Raw genomic sequence first — 21,196 nt, 5'->3', positions numbered from 1 at the left:
CTGCATACCTGCACTGGTGCAGGTAACATTGAAAATTACCTGCACCAGACAAATTTTACCTGCATTTAACTCTGAATTTAAGAAGTATGGACCATACTAAATTGCTGAGGAACCATTGCCATTTTTCTATTATACTTAGTAGGTGGTAACTAACAGTCATTGCAGCTAATAACAATCCACATACAATGTACACCTACATCATAGGACATTTATGTATAAAAGCCAGTACATGGACCAGTGCAGGTTAGGTGCAGGTAGACATCAGAAATACCTGCACAGCTCCAATAATTACCTGCACTAACCTGCATGTGCAGGTAGTATTTCGAGCCCTGTTAACGGCAGTTGTTTCAACCACAATCACGTCAAACATGCGCTCTTCAGTTTACATCAACATTCAAGTCTTGCTTTTCTCATCCTGACTTTGAGGGAAGGTTGCAACGACGTTGCCAATTTAACGTTATGCGTTCACGCTTGCTTTGCTATATCATTTCCATGGGAATGGAATTTTCATTGTTCAAACGAGATACGCGGCAGTTACCGTTAAGAAACTTATTCCGTTTAATGACTTGAAAGATAAAAGGATGTATCTTATATGGCCGCTCGCCTTTTGCGATATAAAAAGGCTTGTGCATTTTAGAGACCTTAAGGATTATGATGTGACTGTACATTGTCTATGAACGTGTATAAATGATGGCAATTATAACATGTTTATGATCAAACTTTATGATCAAGCTCAATACTTTAATAGGACATCATCTTACCCTGATTAAATCAGTATTGTCATTTTCAAGGACCAATCAATCTAGATCTGCAGCATACCCATGACAAACGGGCTGAAATCTGAACCGGTCTCAGATAATGATATTCATAACCACCGTAAGCGTGTTACCCGCGAGACGTGTCACGTTTTAAGTTCCACTTTTCTAAGGAAGGGCTTTTTGCTCTATTGACCGATTGTAAATCGAAAGAGGTATGGCATGTAATTTCTCATCTAGATTTTTCTAGGTTTTGTTTGTATAACCATCAAGCTTATAGTTGTACATTTTCTTTATGTTATCATTTCTTCTCTACCTCACAAATCTGTCGTTTCCGTCACCTCATCATGATTTATAGCTTCATTAATAGCCAATTGGTGTATTAAACTTTAAAATCAAGCTTTAAAGAGGCAATAAAAAGACATGAATCATTTCATATCCATAGTATCTGGTAAAGTCTGCCATATTTTAGAAAGAATCTCTGTATAAATATATGCTGCTCCGAAGAATTAAAGATTAAACTTTGAAAAGTCGGCAACTCCTTTGTATTCCTTATGTCGAGCATAGAAAGCATTTTGTTTTATATCACGACTTATGCCATCTTGTTATGTCATTACGTCATTGTCATTTCTGACTTGTGCCCAAACAGCAATCCTAAAAATGAATGTTGCTTCGAAGAAAGATTAAACTTTAAGACGTCGGCAGCATCTCTGCATTGCCCATATCGAGTACAGAAGCGCAGTTCCCGGGTGAGTTCCATGCATATAGTAGCTTATAACTCCTTTTCTGCCATCACATAATAATCATTTCTAACTAGTACCCAAGCAGCCATCCTAAAATGTGTATATATGTAGCTTCGAAGAAAGATTAAACTTTAAAACGTCGGCAGCACCTCTGCATTGCTTGTGTCGATTATGGATTATAGAAAGCATTTGTGCCATTACGTCATTGCCATTTCTAAATATTACCTAGACAGTAATTCTAAAAATGTATGTTGCTTCAAAGATTAAACTTTAAAACGTCACCAGTATCTCTCTGCATTGCCCATATCAGGTATAGAAGACCCGTTCCCGGGTGAGTTTCATGCATATAGTAGCTTACAACTCCTTTGCTGCCATCATATAATTATCATTTCTGACTAGTACCCAAACAACCATCCTTAAATTTTGTATATATGTTGTTTTGGAGAAAGATTAAACTTTAAAACGTCGGCAGCACCTCTGCATTGCTAATATTGAGTATAGAAGGTATTCAATTTCAGATATGTATTAGATCATAATTCCTTTCGTGCCATGACGTCATTGCTATTTCTTACTAGTACGCAAACAGCAATCCTAAAAATGTAAATATGTTGCTTCGAAGAAAGATTAAAGTTTAAAACGTCACCAGCACCTCTGCATTGCCCATATCGGGTATAGAAGACCCGTTCCCGGGCGAGTTTCATGCATATAGTAGCTTATTACTCCTTTTCTGTCATTACATAATTATCATTTCTGACTAGTACCCAAACAGCCATCCTAAAATCTATATATATGTATTTTCGAAGAAAGATTAAACTTTAAAACGTCGGTGGCATCTCTACATTGCTAATAACGTGTACAGAACGTATTCAATTTCAGATATGTATTAGATTATAATTCTTTTTGTGCCATGACGTCATTGCCATTTCTTACTAGTACGCAAACAGCAATCCTAAAAATGTAAATATGTTGCTTCGAAGAAAGATTAAACTTTAAAACGTCGGCAGCCTCTCTGCATTGCCCATATCGGGTATAGAAGACCCGTTCCCGGGTGGCTTGATGCAGACCTGGGGGGAAATCACAGCGCAGCCCGCATCCAGATTTAATTTACCATTTTAATCAACCTTAAAGTATCTGGGCCGCCATCGATGCCGGTAAATAACCAAAAACCTTCTCCCAGATTTCACGTCCCGCCTTCTCTCCTGCAGGCCACAAATTGAGAACGGATTGAAGACAAATGTAAGGCGCTTGCCCGAAAGTCCCGTTTTAATTTCAGCAATGACCCCAATGATAGCACCCGCCCTTCACTGCCGGTGGTGAATTATACAGGCGGCAATAGATTCGCCGCCGGAGGACGGGGGAGATGATTGTTTTGCTGACCCCTACCCCTTCATTATGCATCTAATTCCATCAAACGGGACCCTCCTAGCCAATTATACCGGCCTAGGTAGCCAATAATTTATCATTACAGGTAAGACATGGCTGGATGCCTCCTGTGTTTTAAAATAGTTCGACGGAAAAGTTGTCTGTATGAAATAATGGGAACGTTTATGATTTTGAAAGATTATTTTCTCAATTTGATTTTACTTTGATAAAATTAAACCTCTTTGACTTTACCTTACCTGACCTGGAATCACAATGTTAACGAGATAAGTACAGCATTGACGCAGATACTGTAGTACTAAGGTCAATAACGCAAACCACGAGTTGTAGGGCAAATACAATTGTATTCGCATTGCGTGACGTTGATTTTTCAAAACTAACATAGAACTCATTTGGTGAGGATGTATTCTTTGACCTTACAAATAATCTTACATAAGTGGTCGTGGTCATTACGCAAGGAGTTACCATGATTGTTCAAGTATTACATCATGTTTAGAATCCTATTTCAAAATCGACCTAAAACTTAGGATAAATATAATCTTACGTATAACCTTATGTAAGAGGTCTTGGCCGTTACGAAACAAAATATCGATGTATAATTTAAGCGTCGCATCACTTTTCAAATCACGTTTCAAAATTAGAATCAAGCCCGTTTTGTAAGCAACGCCCTCTTGCGTACATTCTTATATAAGTGCCGGTGGCAAGCCTCCATATAGCAGGCTCTCTAGGCCTTTTTTCGTTTTTTTGCTCATTATACACTTTTGCTGGCCATTTCTTCCTGTACTGGGGCGCTTATACTGTCGGCCCGTAGTGCAAGCGACCCGGTACAAAAAGAAATAGCCAACAAAAGTATATCATGAGCAACAAAAGAATACAAAAAAGACCCAGAGGGCCTGCTTTGGAGGCTAGCCTGTGGCCTTTATGCAACAAAACACCACTGCATAAACTTCATATAACCCGTATGGTTGCAAGAATACAACTGATACCGTACGTGTCTATTCGGTGAATTCGGTGCACCTCTAAAACGAGATAAAAACGGAAATTTACATCGGGACATATCGAGTGACATCCATCAATCTTTTTCAGCTCCAACGTAATGAACTGGAATATATCTTCTACCGTAGCACTAAAATGTTTGATTTTCAAACATATGAACCTTTGCATCCCATTTGTTGTAGAATCTGGTGAAATAGCTCAATTGTATACTTTACGATTATTTATTTGTTTGTCAGTTGGTTTGTTTAGGGTGTTTTGGTGTTAAGATGAAACAATGTCAAACATATGAATAATAAATATGATGACAATTGTTTCAAGCTTACAAAAGTCCAGAAGTTAGTTTTCCCTTTCGTACTTGCCATATGATTGTAAGTTAGTCATAGAACAGCGCCCCCTACCACATTTGTGATGTATTACAGACCTAAAACTGTATACATGTACGTTTCATCTGTGTAACGTAAACTTAGTAGTTACACCTTAACAGCAACACCGTGCATTTAATCGTTTCATGTACGGATAGTTATGGTGTCCTCAATTAAATATTCCCCCTGCTTTTCAATAAAATGAAATACCTCCTGCACCCCTTCATAACGAATGGTACGTCCCAAAACACCTGTAGGATTGCTCCATTGTTATGCAAATACGTGGCGGTGTGCGTTGCCTAGGGCACAGCGAGGTCAAGCCGCAAACTACGAGACGTGTTGGGGTAAAAATCAGGCAGGTGGAAAACGGGATTACAGCAAATCAGGTTTAAATTCCGGATCACACGGGCGCCATTCCTATGCAGGACCCTTCAGAACAGAACACAACTTCTTGTTGAGACCACTGGCACCAAACTTTCGCCACAAAAAGACCGTAGGACTTTATACACTCAAGGTACGTTCGATCTACACATTATTACAATTTCTGGACACAAAAAAACATTTGAGTTGCCTAGTTTGTAAAAGTAGAATCTAACTCTAACGTGAAAAAATACATTGACAGCCAAGTTTTTTTTTACTCCACTTGACATAACTGTAACAGGATACTCAAATACTTTCATTTGGGTTATATACTTACTAAAATTAAATGCAAGAGGTCCCATTTTTATCGATTGGAAAGGGTTGCAGCTTGAATATCAAATTATAAGGCTCTATCTCTAAGATACAAACTTACCTGTGATAGATATAGAGTTGTATAAACGCAGTTCAAACAATTCTACGTACGTATTGCTAAGTAATTTCGACACAGGGTCTGCTGTACCGTGTTGTTTTCATAGCGTACAGGCAGTGCCATTATTTTCACTAGGTCAACCAGAAACGCTTTCCTGTCGATATCAGTTCCCCACACAATTGATTATCCACTCGTCAACATCAACATTTTCAAGTGATCTCGACCCTTACGTTGGTGCATTTCAAAACTGTGCTTTAGTTGCCTTAGCCCTTAAGTTGACGTCTGAAACTAAAATGCGTTTAAGATCGGTCGATGTTTTGTATTACAACAACGGTGCGGCTCAGATAACACAAGGACCTTTGTTTAGTGGACCGGCTTGTTACTAAGATTAGTTTAAAGTTATGTTGAGACAGCCATACAATTCTAAATTATGTTAGGCTTTTCGTTAGCAGGTACGTCTTAGTATTTACTTGGCCCTGTAAGCAGTTTACCAAAATAATATGTTGAGAACAAAACGTAAGAGGTGGTCCATTGTTTGCATGGTCACAACGCGTTAAGTAATTATCGCTCATAATAGACAGTGCACTTAATGGGTATTGTCATAGTAGTAGCGAAAATGATGGGCGATCATTTTAGATTATCTGTTTTTTGTGTAAAGTGCCGAGATTTCCAGGCACCTGTCACAATGTGTTGTACAAACAATTGGTGAAGAAATCAAAGGTGGGTCAAACTACGACAGGGCAAATAGTTTAATCTGTCACTAAGTAACGCTGTCTGGGATACCTTCCCATACACAAGGCATACGTTGTGTTGAGAGTCTAGTCATTACCATACTTATCAAAGGAATAATGAAAATAAATGACATAGTACAGCAACCCTTTAGTTAAAAGGCCAAGCTTTTTATAAAACATTCGCCATTATTTTTACCTATTTTTCAGGCCCCAGAAATGAGGTCTAGTAGAGGCTGACGCACATAAATATTTAGATATTACGCTGTTGTTTTTTGTGTTGTATATGATGTCAATAAATCGTCTCGTGGTAATAAAATGTTATACAAAAATATATCATAATTATTCTGCAACATGTATGTAAAAGTCTGCATGAAAACACGATGACCGCAGATACTTTGGAACAATGAATTTTGAAAATAGTTTAAATATTCTCCAACCGACTTTCGTATCCTTAGTAAAAGAAATACTTTGGTCTTTAATCTTCAGTCAGATGCCAACAAACGCTTATCAGATCATTAAAGGCACATCAATACAATGTCTGCAAACAACCAACCGGACTAATTAATTATTAATGGATTTGAACATTAACGTTACTTGTGGTGCACAGTTCTTAAGACTTGTGCTTTGATGCGTAACACTAGAGGTAATGTGGAGACATGTTAATTGTTATCGTTTCATGCTAATGTGCCCTGTGTTATTTTGCAGAACATCACCTGATGATCTGAAGAGATGGCCACTTCGCCACGCGGAGGGATAAAGCTGTACTACTGCCCACGGTGTGGGAAAGGGTTCGCCAGTAAAACAGCAACCTTACAACACCTCAGGTAAATATCAATAAATCAGTAAGATATTCGTGTCAATATTGAACGACATCGCAATTGTCTACATAGTTATACATAAAACCCTTATCATATTGAAAGCTCGATATGTTTATAATACCTTTGGACTAAAACTTGTGTTAGCTAGAAAATGCGACTGAATTCATTGAGACTGGTTCCTGTCTGTTCGGATAATTTTGCTTTTTAGGTCTTGTTGTTGTTTGTTTGGAGAGGGCAGATACTTGATGACAGAGAAAATAATTGGGATTGTAATTTCATCCCCTATTTTTCAGGTCTAGTTGCCATAAGTTAACTTTGGAGCATAGTTTTGATTAGGTGTATAACTGATAAATGTATATATGGAAGGAGTAGAGTAGGTTGTAAATATACTGTTAAGGCCAAGGGTTTTATAAATAGTAGAGTACCTCTGAGACATGTTTACATTCTCTTTAATCAATCGCCTGTAAGTTGTCAGCATTTTTTTAAAGTTATTATCACCATTTTGTCCTCAACAACTTCCTTGATCGCGTGAAGATTTGGCTCCACTTTGTTATCACAGCGATTTGAATCTTTGATCTATAATAATATTTTTCTTGTCCCGTCGACTTGGTTCTTCTTTTGAGATGTCCACTTTAATTAAGATGAAATATATATTCATGGAAGTACTGGTAATTCTAAGACGTTCTGTTTCCATTCTAGAGGAAAGCATGAGGGGTGTGTACAGTGCGACAGGTGCGGGAAGGAGGTCAAACGGACTCTGATGAAGCAACACCTTAAGGAAGCCCACATCACCGAAGACATCAAGTCATCAGACGAGAAGTAAGTCTTAGACAAATGGATACAAAATATTTGACACTTATCTATTTATCTACCTATGTATGAAATTAGAATTCTGTTCTCCACTCAGACACTGGACACTGTGTTGTATTGTTTATATACTTATATACAATACAACAATCATTACACACCAGGGAATACACATTTGTACGCTTGAAAATGCATGACCACAGCTCCCACTTTCTTCTGCAAATGCCATATGTAGAAACATCAAACGCTCAACATCATGAAATGCTAATCGTCTTATGTATCTAGTAAAATATTTATGATCTGCAGATCTCGACCGAACCGCGGGGAGGCGCCTGCGTACTTTGTGGCCTCTCAAACCAGCGTAACTTGCCGGATGTGCGCGCAAAGTTTTGGTTCCGTGCACAGTAGAGAACAGCATGAGAGGGAGGTGCACCTCTTCAACACAAGTTTGAGGGGTAAGAAAATATTCCCAGTGATTACTTCACACTCGCATCGTGTTCTGTCGTATTTCCTATGCTTTGTTGTTGTTTTTGTTTTTGTTTGTTTTTGGGTGTATGTGTGCGTGTTTGTGTGCGTCTGAGTAGTGACACTTTGAAAACTTTATTCATTCCACTTAGTCCATTTATATCTGCCATACAAGTAGAAGTAGCTAGTGTTCCATGAATACATAGATACAACATAAAACATACTTACGATATTACATTAAAGTTATGTCATTGTGTTAGTTTGACTGTCTGTTTGTTTGTTTGTGTTTGTTCGTTTGTTTGTTTGTTTTGCTCATACATATGTCCCAAGTGCGTCCTTATGATCCCCCTTGATTTGACGATGAACAGGTGACGTTCAAATGAAATAGTGCAAGTTACATATGCCAAGTCATGATCAATTGTGTACCTTCATGTCAGGAGCTCTGGCATTACGGATGACCAACGACAACTTCCTGGACAATGTCCGGCCGGCCGGACTGTCCGAGTACGTCCGGTCATCTCTCCAGTTGCCGTTTGACGGAGACATGGGGTGTCAGCAGGAACTGGACAAACTCTTCCACTTCCTGAAGCACAAACTGCCGTTTCCTGTTCACAGAATCGTCAAGGTATACTATTTTACGTTATTTTCCAAAAACTCATACTCCCAAACAAAAATGAACAAAGTTATAAACACAAAGTATTATCTGGGTCTTAGATTGTGTATGCAAACTTCTTCAGCTGAAAGATTAATGTTGTAAAAACTACTTGCATCTCACGTACCTGTCTTGCGAGACGCCATCTTGAATTACACCCATGATGCATTGCTAAATTCCCTGTCTTTATTACACAGATCATGTCTCAAGAGATCAACCAAAACATTTTGTCTTTTTAGTTCGAATTTTGCTCAATGGCCAACTAATTACCAAAAAAACACTTTGTTTTCGAGCCTGGTCTTCGTGCTATAAGCCGAATTTCCACACTGTATCCAAAATTTCAAATCATCAACAGTAGTATGAACTTGACCTAAATGTCATGTAAAGTTGGGATGAAATCTATGATCTCTGGTTGCTTGTTCACCAAACTGCCCTGTAAACTGATCACAATGGAAAGCTTTTCCCTTGGGTGTCCGCCAGCTATAATTTTTGCATGATTTCAACTCAGATTGTGAAAATTAGACTTATGATTTCTCATCACTAGTACTGTATTCCTCATGACTTCCAGGGCGGCTCGTATATCAAAGGCACGGACCTGGCCAGCAGATGTGACGTCGACTTTGTCCTGTTCGTCAAGGGTTCCAGTTTACACGACCAGATCACAAGTCTCAAGGAACATCAAAAGGACTCGAGAAATGTCTTGCAAAACATACAGGTAAATCGAAGTTCCTACAACAAGTACGATTTGCATTGGTACACAAATTCTATATACAAGACAAAGGACAACTGACTACTATGTTTCGGTATTCCTCAAGAAAATAATGGGTTGAGCTACTTCTCGCCAATGGATGGCGCTGTGGCGAGAAGAATGCAGTCCAAAACGTGGCGTGGATACTTTCTTCAGTTCTTCATACTTTTTTGAGTCCATATTAGCTATCATACATAGATTTTTAAGTAGCTAATCTTACTGAACATAAAACAATGACATACAAAACTAGAATCATAAACCTTGTTTGCCTCTGATTATAACATTAATGACAAGATTTCCCCTCAGTGTTCACTTCGCTCACTCAGAGGTTTATCTGGTCGATTGCATGCGTTATGTCACAGAGAAACACATCGAGGCCCTTTTTCTGAGTTTACGTTTAGGTATGTATTTTTAACAAGACAAATTATCCATTGGTTCAACAGATCAGTCTTAAAAAGTCAGACATGGCGAACCAGATCCTGATGGAGAACAGCACGCCGTTCGCTATCCGGTTCCAGTTCAAGTGTTACAAGAGCAGACACATGCACCTGGTGGATGTCATGCCTAGTTTCGACACGCTGGGACCCAGTCCTTCAAAAGGTAGTGTCAACATGCGGGCTTTATCGCACGACACTTGGCGGAGTAACTATTACGATACAGTAATATATATACTTATAACGTTCCATGACATATAAGTACACTTAGAGCTACTATCAACGAAGAAGAAACAAGAAAGCTTTTAAAAAAAGCTGGCCGGGGCGCATTTGGAAGGACTACCTCAAAATTTCATGTTGTGTTCCAGTAAAATGTGCATCATTATTAAACTAGAAGTTTATATCTAAAATCTATGGGAAGTTGGCTGGAAACCTTTGTTCACTGGTATAATTGGATTTTCCGGCGTACTTTTGTGGGCGGAATTGTATCCCTTGTGTGCGCTGTGTGCCGGATATAAAAATCGTAAAAGAAACTCCGGTGCGAGACCACAGCCAAAGGCGGGAAGAGGTCCCGGATGTGCATTGTCGTTCTTTCTTCGTGACAGAAATTTCACAGGCAGACATGGTACGAATATGTAATGAACAGATTATGGACGGTCAATACTTCTCAAGCTTCTGAATCGTTTGGATATGAAAATTATCGTGCTGAAGATATTTATACGTGTCTGGGGGATCCTACTAGACAACTTGTATAACCAATCAGAAACCAGTCTGCGATTCTCCGCCAATCAACGATCAAATTGGCGTGCACTTGGATGCTTGTGGTGCATGGCACAATGTTTTTCCCAGTACTTTGGTTACAATGTGGTGCAAATGGAAATGCTGTGTTTGGTTGTTGTAGGTTCTCTTTCGTAGATACAAACTCTGGTTTAACCAAGGTGTATGTGTGTTGTTGTTGAACTTGAAAGCAGTTTTCTGACTCAATCATAGAAGAAACATTGCTAGTCAGATTGATAATGTGTATACCAGTAGGTTCAACTGATAAGAAAACATTTTCTGCTTGTACTGGGACAACCTCAAAATTGCATGTTGTGTTCCAGTTAAGTTGTTGCAAGAATGAAACTAGATTGCTGTTTGAACTGTGCATGCTTAAAGTAGAAGTGCCATGGCTATCTGGCAATGCTGTTATGGGACTTCTGGCATGTGAGTCATAAACAAAATACTTGTTATCAGCGTGCAACAATGCTACTGTTGAACCAGTTATTCCATGTGCTGTTATGAAAAGACAAGTGTTGGATTCAGCAAATGCTGCTTCTAGGGCTTTCTTTAAGGTGTAATAAGGATAGACTGCTTCTGTGGCAAATATGTCTCCAGTGTAAGACTCTTTTATTGATACACGTACAGTATTGTTGTAAAGTTGCAAATAGTCTGGAATATCATCAACGGAGAGGAACTCCACACCAGATCTTAGTGATGGTTTTATGTAGGTGTATAGTGCATCTCCTTGAAAAAGTACACCATCAAGGTCTGTACTTGTCCAGGTAATTGCTTGTCTGCAAGTACTGTGGTTAACAACTGCCATTAAAGCATTTGCAGTGCATTGTTTGCCTCTATTATCTCCACTGAAAATGATGTCACCTTGGTGGTATTTTCCCGATAAAATAGATTCACACATTGTTCACAATATATGTGTTCTTTGCTTGACTTTATTTGCACAATGCACAGTGCTCAGTGGCACGATTGAGTCTGGTGTGTGCAAAATGCACAGTGCTCAATGGCACGATTGGTCTGGTGTGTGCAAAATGCACAGTGCTCAATGGCACGATTGGTCTGGTGTGTGCAAAATGCACAGTGCTCAATGGCACGATAGGTCTGGTGTGTGCAAAATGCACAGTGCTCAATGGCACGATAGGTCTGGTGTGTGCAAAATGCACAGTGCTCAGTGGCACAATTGGTCTGGTGTGTGCAAAATGCAGTGCTCAGTGGCACGATTGAGTCTGGTATGTGCAAAATGCACAGTGATCAATGATCTGTTAATAGGTCTCAAGGTCTAATTTGGTTGGATCAAGGACTCTCTTTCAAACCTCTTTGGTTGGATGCAAAATGTAATGCGTAGATTTCAGCAGAAGAAGTATAAATGTGTACTGTGTAAAATCTTATTGAGTACAGACTTTTGCTAGCTGTAAGTTTCTGTATATTACTGTGTCACTTGTATATATAGCAGAGAACAGTCTAAGGCGTCACTGAAACAGAAAGAAAATATTGTCTTGATCACATAACATCTTACTAGTACCAACAAAAAGCAAAAATCTACAAAAGTTCAGGTGTGACATCTTGCCAACTGCTTTGCTGATTGTTTAACAGTTAGCTACAATCCGTTGTTTTCTACTATTCTTTGGAAATGTATGTTTTAATGTATTAGAATCCGATCCATCTTTTCAACTTGTACGATATTTTTACAATCAAAAATGCCCTGCATAATGCCTCGCATCGGCTCAAGCACAGTGCACCATTAAACTATCTAAATTCTCGTCAATCCCCACACACTGGTTTTACTAAAAAAACTATATACCGTTCCTTGGAAATATGTTTCAATGTGTCCGAATTCATGATCACTATCTTTTCAAATTGTACGTTACTCTTACGATCGAAAATGTCCTGCAGGACCTCCTGCAGCTGCATATATAGACGCACGCCCCCCTCCCACCCGCACGTAAACTGTTCCAATCGTTGCACAATAAACTTGACTGTATACCCTCCACAAAATCTTTCGTCAAATGTCGTGCTCATTTTACTCACATGACACTACGCCTTAGAATGTAATGTTATATTTTAATACATCCGAATTCCAGAAAGATAACTTTACAAACTGTACCAATTTCTGTACGATAAAAATCTCACCTCCTCCGCACCGTCAACGCCCGTGAGGGTATTTACCGGAATAACCCGAAATGACCCGGAATAACCCGGAATAACCGTAATATTTCTTGTTCCCATGGCCATATATACATTATTTTATGCCAAAATATTGCATTCTGCGATCTTAACTTATCAAAGCACACTGTATTTCGGTAGCTTTCATCCTTTATTAAGGTTATTCCGGGTTATTCCGGGTTATTCCGGGTTATTCCGCTAAATACCCGGACCCGTCAACGCTATCGCAAAATGAACCGTGCGATTTAACGACAACTCCTCAAATGTTACATGACCAGTGTTTTACTGCAAATCAAGAAACATTTTCCTTTCCTAGACTTTGCTAATGAGCGCTGCAATGTTTTCTGTACGAGTAGAGGTCATGGATAAACAGTATTCTTACAACGTTTATTTGAAGGGCTAAGAAGGGCTGAGAATTGTCGTAAAAACGCACGGTACATTGCGTTTATTTGAAGGGCTGAGAAGGGCTGAGAATTGTCGTAAAAACGCACGGTACATTTTGCGACCATAGCAGACCCATCCAAGGACGAACCATTAAACCGGGGACAAAGCCGGGCGCCTTCGGCGCCCCGGCAAAAAAGTCGACTGTGTCGTTGATACTACTAGGAGAGGGCCCTAACATTATGCCTTGAGGGACACCTTTTCTTATGCATGTAGTTCAATCAAGCTAGACTGATTCTAACTGATTTTATGTTATTTCTGTTGACAGAGACCAGAAGAATATTGTACAGACAGATAGAAGGCACCAAAGACCCGCCGGATCGGCAGCACTTCTCCGTGTCGCTGATGCAGCTTCAGGTCCAGTTTGTGAAGGTCCGGCCGGCGTGTGTGAAGGATCTCATCCGACTGGTCAAGCACTGGAAACTCACGTCATTCGCACCACCGTCGGCGGACAACAGGTAAGAAACCAACCATCAATACATTATGGACTGTGTTACTGAATGATTGTAATGTTATCTTTATGTTACACAGACGCCTTTAAGACCTTACCGAACACCATTGGTGTATATGGTGGCGTCCATCTCTCTTTCCTTAGCCCTTGGGCCACAAAATATTACTTGACGTAGAAAGTAAGGGTCGTTTCAGGTAGTCCCATTTGTGGGTCGTAAGGGCAGTGGGTCATTAGGGCCCGGCATCGGAATGCAGAGCCCACCCCTCTCCTTTCACCGCCTTTTACCTCCCAACCGAAGTAAGGTACACATTTTTACACCTGGGTGAAAACCATGTTAAGTGCCATTCCTAAGCGCACAGCATCGGTCAGTAGATTGAGCCAACACCCTATCCGGCGCTATAACACTACATCGTGTTGTCTCTTTTAAAAATGACACTTTTTATTTACATTTTCAGCAACAGGAGACTGCCGTCTTCCTACACGCTGGAGCTGATCACCATTCACGTGTGGGAGCGGGCGGGGCATCCCATCAACTTCTCCATGGCGCAGGCTTTCAGAGCGGTGCTGCAAAATCTCGTCAGCTATCGTGAGATCTGCATCGCCTGGTTCGACAACTACGAACGGTCCTGGCCCGTCGTGCAGAAGATTTTGAAAAGACCAAGGTACGTGACTGATAGCTTCCTCTGGTTTGTCAATCATGTAGTTGGTAAAGTAATGTTGTTTAACTCATCCAGAGACAGTTGCCACGTTTGCCACGCAGAGGATACTAGTATGGTCCAAAACATTTCACTGCATTTGTTACAAACGCGACTGTGGTTTTGTCATATCATCTGTACCAGATGGGAAAAGGATAGTGTTCCTACTAATAGGTTGTTGTAAGCGCCAACATTCCTGTATTTAAACTTGCCGCCTTAAAATAGGTTAGGTAGTCAATTTGAATAAGTTTCCCGCCAAACACACATGCCAACCACCCCGGGGGAAGCAAATCACCACTCCCCAGAAGTCACCCGGGCAGAAGGAAGTCACCCGCGCAGAAGGAAGACAGAGGGCAGAAAAGGCCTGGAGTTCAACTCTAGGAAAATTGGGCCTGGTGGAGATCAACCCCAGGAAATTTAGGCCTGGAGATTATTTCTCCAGGAAATCTAGGCTTGGAGACAAGCGTACTCCAAGAAGAAGAAGAAGAAGAAGGCTTCAGAGGACAGTCAGCCAGTAGCCGGGAGACCAGACTAAGTTTTACGATTAAGAGCTCACCTTGGAATATACAAGAACTGAGGAGAATCACAGGACACAGGAATTCACTGAGGACACAACAAGGGACCCACTTAAGAAGATTCGGACAAGGGGATAAAACCAGAACTTTCCAGTTTAGTAGGCGGCCTTTGTACAACTACTAACACTGCTAGATTAAACCGTCAAAACGTAAGTCTGCGAGTGCGTGTCCTCTCTCTCAAGACTCCTCAGCAAAGACAAGGTGAGTTCAGTCAAAACATTCTCTAGACCCCGACCCTGGCTGAAGCGCTGAGAGTCAGCGCGCTTACAGTAAAACTTAATGGTCATAGGAGACCATAGGACTCTATCGAGTAAAACTTTTTGGTCAAAGGAGACCATAGGACTCTATCGAGTAAAACTTATGGTCGAATGGAACCAGTAAAACTGGTTATAGGACTCCAGTAAAAACTGGTTATAGGACTCTAACGAGTAAAAGAAGAACTGTCATTGTGATTGTATACAGTTCCAAGAATTACAGCAAATGGGCTGTGGACAGCATAGGAAATTTATCTGTCAAAGCTGAGGAACTGTTGCAAGGCCTGCATGTGTTTTCTACAAGGAAACAAAGAGCTTCTTGAGTAGAGAGTTATGTGATACGCTCAAGTTGACAGCTTGGAATGCCTGCTTGATTGATGATCTTGCACAAGAGAGAAGGTGGTCTAGACCCTCTGCGCGCGGGCGGGTTACCGTAAAACAGCTAATAGTAGCAAAAAACAAAAAAAACAAAAAAAAACTTGTGTCTACACAAGCAGTACCAAGCAAAATCAAGCAAGATATTCAACAAGCAGAAATTGCGTATGGCTGCGATCTCGTAGAATCAAGCTCAAAGGGAGTGTACAAGGTTAAAGGAAGACATTGAAGGAAAAAGGGCTTTGTACATGATTGACATATCAGATGTTAAGCTAGAACAGATGTCCAGGCTCCTGCAGTGGTAAATAAGCCAGGAATTGGATTCTACCGTAAAAGCTCAAACCAAAGGAGATCAAGATGGCATCCAAAGAGGATGAGCTTACAGAAGATAATACTGGCGTAAAACGACAGCCAAAAAAGGCAGAATGGCTCCTAGACGAAGAATCAAGGAGAAAGAAGGCGTACAGGTCTTCCATGTTGGGTAGACTCACAAGCAAGTCCAATAGCATAAGGGAGTCAATGACAGACCCAAACAACAAGCGGTACGTCCAGGATATGTTGGCAGAATGGAAAGAGATATTTAGAGCGTTTAAAGAAGCTAACAAAGAGTACCAGCTCACCCTGTCGCTCGAGCAAAAGGAAGAAGACGATAGACAGTGGCTAGCTGGCAAGTTGACAGAGGCAGACCTCTTTCGCCATGAAGTAGAAAGGTGGATTGATGCAGCACAGCCCCAACAAGCTGTTGGTACAAGTTTGATTCTAGATGATACAGTTAAGCCGTCTGATAGCGTTTCACAGGCAGGCTCAGATGGACGGCGGTCCAACCTGAGTCACACAAGTACGACATCTCGGGTGAACTCAGAGGTAAGGAAGATAGAGTTGATGGCCAAGGCTGCAGCCTTGAAAGAGAGGCTAGCTCTGGAAAGAAGGTCATTAGAGATTGAGCAGGAAAAGAGGATGTTGGAGCTTACAACTGAAATCTCAGTAGAGGACGCTAAGATCAAGTTCTTTCAAGAATTGGAGGAACAAGAACAAGAGCGAGAAGAGCGGCGGCTACCTGCCCTAAATCCAGACGTTCCGAGTTTTGTGCCTAGGACGAGGGTTAAGCAAGAAGATCCCCACAGTACCAAGTCGCTCACAATGGGACCACCACAGCATGGTTATAGTTTTCCTACCAGCGACATACATGTGGGGACACAAGGAAAGGGTCCTCACCACCCAAATCGGAAGAAGGATGAGGAGGAAGAGATAACTCCAGAGAAGTTCCTACAAGGGCTAGTGCAGCAGCAGGCAGAGGTAACAAAGTTAATGGTGGATCACAACAATCAAGCTAGCCTGCCAACAAGAGCGATCATTCCCTTCGAAGGTGATCCCTTGAACTACGCGCAGTTCATGAAGGCATTTAGACATGCAATTGAAGAGAAAACAACAGATGCGGAGGACAAGCTGCATTATCTGGGTCAGTACACCAGAGGAGATGCAAGGGAGTTGGTCACAAGCTGCGCTCTAATGGAACCAGAAGATGGTCTCAAGGAAGCCAAGAAGTTGTTAAAGGAACGGTATGGTACGCCATTTAAGGTATCAAGGGCATATGCTGAAGAGGCAAGAAAATGGTCTGAAATCAAGCATGATGACAAGTCTGCCTTGAGAAAGTTCAGTCTCTTCCTTACAAAATGCCTAAACGCAATGAAAGGAGACGAATACTTGCAAGAGCTGGATCACTACACAAACATAGCGCTGTTGGTTGGAAAGCTTCCTTACCGACTGAAGGAGAGATGGCGAAGGAAGTCACACGACATCCAACGGCAAGGAAGGGTCAAGTTTAAGGACCTAGTGGACTTCGTCAAGCAGGAAGAGCAAATCTCTTCAAATGACATGTTTGATGACAAGTCAGCCAAGGAACCGTTCAAACGAAGGGACCGAGCAAAAGGCTCCAGCTTGGCAGTAACGACGGGCCAAGAAGAACTGAAATGCAGCTTCTGTGAGAAGAGGAACCATGACGTGACTGAATGCAGGGTGTTGGCAAACAAGTCATATGATGAGCGTCTGCAATACATCAAAGGCCAAGGCCTGTGTTTTGGTTGTCTGAAGAAGACACACCTGGCGAGGGACTGCAAACAAAGGGCTACTTGTGGGAAGTGCCAGAAGTCTCATCCTACAGTACTACACCGCGAAGTAGAGGCACAGCCCAAGAAGACGGCAGCAGTAGGGCGTATAGCACGCTCCGACTGGGAGGGAGTACCCTCTATAATCCCAGTGAGAGTACGTAGCAAGACAACAAACGTAACGATTCAAACCTATGCATTCCTTGACAACGGAAGTGACGTTGTCTTCTGTACGGAGTCCCTGAAGAAACGTTTGAAAACAAGCGGGAGGAAAGTCAAGTTAACGTTGAACACAATCAACGGCTCTAAAGAAGCGAACACCGAGGTCTTAGAGGACCTAGAAGTCTCGGACTTAGGTAGGGAAAATATCATCCCTATAGCTACAGCGTATACCCAAGAGAAGATCCCGGCTTCCAAGAAGAATATAATTTCGGCGGAAGATCTAAAGGACTACCCCTACCTCAGGGAGGTAGAGTTGCCAGAGATAGATGCCGAAATCGGCTTATTGATCGGTAACAACGTGCCAAAGGCGGTTGAGCCCTGGCAAGTTATCAACAGTCAGGGTGATGGACCTTATGCAGTGAGAACATTACTGGGATGGTCGGTAAACGGTCCCCTCAAGGGGGCCAGCGATGACAAAAATGTCAACAGGATAAGTGTTGACCAGAGCCTAGAGACACAGCTGGAGAGTTACTTTAATCATGACTTCAGCGAAGCAAAGGAGGACAAAAAAGAGATGTCCATGGAAGACAGACGGTTCATGGAAATAGTCGAGGAAGAAACCAAGAAGTCAGGTGACCACTATGAGGTTCCTTTGCCATTTAAGCGACCCAACCCAGCTATGCCGAACAACCGCCCACTAGCCGTACAGCGGTTGAAGCATTTACAAAGGAAGCTCTCAAAGGATGTAAACTTCAAAAAGGACTACGCTGACTTCATGGAGAACATCATTGAAAAGGGATATGCGGAAAGGATACCACCAGATGAGAACATAGGACCACAACATGAGAATGCTAATGCTACGGTGTGGTACATACCACACCACGGCGTGTACCACCCGCAGAAGAAGAAGATTCGAGTGGTGTTTGACTGCGCCGCAGAATATGCAGGAACGTCCCTAAACCAACAGCTGCTGCAAGGCCCAGACCTGAACAACACTTTGGTGGGAGTCCTGACTCGGTTCCGGCAGGAACCGGTAGGTCTCATGGCAGATGTAGAATCCATGTTCTCACAGGTGAAAGTACCAGAGAAGTACAGGGACTACCAAAGATTTCTTTGGTGGCCAAGAGGCAACTTAGACGAACCGCCTGAAGAATATAGGATGACAGTACACGTGTTTGGCGCGACATCATCGCCCAGTTGTGCTGGTTTTGCGTTGAAGAAGTTGGCTGACGACGGAGAGGGCCAATATGCTAAAGGAGTATTGGACGCAATCCGAAACAACTTCTACGTAGACGACTTGCTTAAATCTACCTCCACAGTTAAAGAGGGAGGAGACTTAGCAGAGGGCATGCGAGAAGCATGTAAAGATGGAGGATTTAGACTGACCAAGTGGGTCAGCAATCAACCTGAGGTTATAGACAGTGTCCCACCGACGGAAAGGGCAAACGAGGTGAGGATGGATCTAGACCACAGTCACACGGCTGTAACAACAGAACGAGCACTAGGGATGCTGTGGCACGTCCAGTCAGATACACTCGGCTTTCGTGCAGTCAGGCGTGAGAAGCCGGCAACGAGAAGAGGAATCCTGTCTGTAGTCAGCTCCTTCTATGATCCCCTTGGGCTAGTAGCTCCTGCACTTCTGCCACCAAAGAAGATACTACAAGATCTGTGCAAGGCAAAGTTGGACTGGGACGAGGAAATCCCAGATAAGGATCTCAAGGTCTGGCGTCAATGGGAAGCTGATCTACCATTGTTGAGTAGTAGTTTCATGGTAAGCAGATGTGTCAAACCGGTTGATTTCGGGATCACTACATCAGTACAGCTCCACCACTTCTCTGATGCGAGTGAGTTGGGCTACGGAACCGCCTCGTACCTGCGTATGACGAATCAACAGGGCAGAGTACACTGTGCGTTGCTAATGGGCAAAGCCCGCGTCGCGCCATTGAAGGCTATCACTATACCGAGATTGGAGCTAAACGCGGCGGTAGTAGCGGTGAGAGTGAACCAGATGATCCAAAGAGAGTTGGACATCAAGATAGACAAGACTTTCTTCTGGACGGACAGCACCACAGTATTGCGATATATTAATAACGAGCAAACGAGGTACCACACATTCGTGGCCAATCGGCTAACGACAATAAGAAACGCCAGCGATACGAAGCAGTGGCGTTATGTCGAATCGAAAAGGAACCCTGCTGACGATGCGTCGAGGGGACAAGACATCCAGAAGTTCGTGGAGAACGACAGATGGGTAAAAGGACCATCCTTCCTATGGTGCCCAGAGAGTGAATGGCCACAGATGCCAAATGGACTTGAACAGCCGCCGCAGCGAGACCCTGAAGTGAAGGTGAACGCCATTGAATTGGAACAGGCGGAACCGCAGAGTCCCATGGATGCTCTGATAGCGCACTATTCAAGTTGGCACCGTCTCAAGAAAGCTGTGGCCTGGATCTTAAAGGTAAAGGAAGCACTCAAACAAAAGAGTAATAAGCAGAGGAGCAAAACTACAGTGAACGAGCGACTCTCAACAAGAGACCTCAAGACAGCAGAAGCAGAAATTGTAACACATGTGCAACGTAAGCACTACAGTGAGGAAATAGCAGCCCTGCAAAGTCAGGGATTCGTGAAGACCACCAGCAGTGTGTACAGATTAGACCCCATGGTAGACAAAGAGGGTATACTGCGTGTGAGAGGACGACTGAGCCACTCCTCTCTAGCACAGGAAGCAAAACACCCTGTCATTCTGCCTAAAGAATCAGAAGTGGCAAAGCTGATATTGAGAAGCATCCACGAAGAACATGGTCACATGGGACGGAACTATGTGATCTCTAAATCAAGAGAACGGTACTGGATACCGCAAGTGAATGCCTTAGTTCGAAGATTAAATAAGAAGTGTGTAACATGCAGACGACTGCGTGGCAAGACAGGCAAGCAACAAATGGCCGACTTACCCTCAAGTCGTCTTACTCCAGATGAACCACCCTTCACAAGAGTAGGAGTGGATTACTTTGGGCCAATCGAGACAAAACGAGGGCGTAGCATAGTAAAACGCTACGGCGTTGTGTTCACCTGTATGAGTAGCCGAGCCGTACACATAGAGAAGGCTGATTCATTGGATACAGACTCCTGTATCAATGCTCTTCGCAGATTCATCTCACGAAGAGGTCAGGTAAAAGAGATGTGGTCAGACAATGGGACCAACCTGGTAGGTGCCAAAGCTGAACTGCAAAGAGAGCTAAAGATGTGGAACCAGGAAAAGATTAAGGACACCTTATTGCAGAAGGAAATAGACTGGAAGTTCAGTCCCCCCACAGGATCGCACTTTGGCGGAGTTTGGGAGAGACAGATACGCACGATAAGACAGGTGCTGAATGCAATCGTGAAGAAGCACACACTAGATGACGAAGGGTTACACACTCTGTTGTGTGAAGCAGAGAGCATAGTAAACGGAAGACCTTTGACAACAACCAGCAACGAGGTGAACGACTTAGAAGCTCTGACACCCAATCATCTCCTAAACATG

General features: G+C 42.3%; 1 protein-coding gene across 1 annotated transcript in view; it reads left to right on the top strand.

Annotated features, from left to right (window-relative positions):
• Positions 1–4,522: 4,522 nt before the first annotated feature.
• The window catches only part of LOC118432796 (2'-5'-oligoadenylate synthase 1-like), an 18,635-nt gene continuing 1,961 nt past the window's right edge, over positions 4,523–21,196 (top strand). The window contains exons 1-9 of the mRNA XM_035844416.1: positions 4,523–4,750; positions 6,463–6,581; positions 7,275–7,394; positions 7,689–7,837; positions 8,285–8,472; positions 9,068–9,214; positions 9,691–9,847; positions 13,325–13,514; positions 13,963–14,169. Of these exons, the coding sequence (XP_035700309.1) occupies positions 6,487–6,581; positions 7,275–7,394; positions 7,689–7,837; positions 8,285–8,472; positions 9,068–9,214; positions 9,691–9,847; positions 13,325–13,514; positions 13,963–14,169 (1,253 nt within the window). The 5' untranslated portion in view covers positions 4,523–4,750; positions 6,463–6,486. The remainder of the gene's footprint in view (positions 4,751–6,462; positions 6,582–7,274; positions 7,395–7,688; positions 7,838–8,284; positions 8,473–9,067; positions 9,215–9,690; positions 9,848–13,324; positions 13,515–13,962; positions 14,170–21,196) is intronic.

The sequence above is a fragment of the Branchiostoma floridae genome, chromosome 16 (genome assembly GCF_000003815.2).
Source record: "Branchiostoma floridae strain S238N-H82 chromosome 16, Bfl_VNyyK, whole genome shotgun sequence".
In the NCBI taxonomy this organism is placed as follows: domain Eukaryota; kingdom Metazoa; phylum Chordata; class Leptocardii; order Amphioxiformes; family Branchiostomatidae; genus Branchiostoma; species Branchiostoma floridae.
This window is presented reverse-complemented; position numbering and strand designations above follow the sequence as displayed.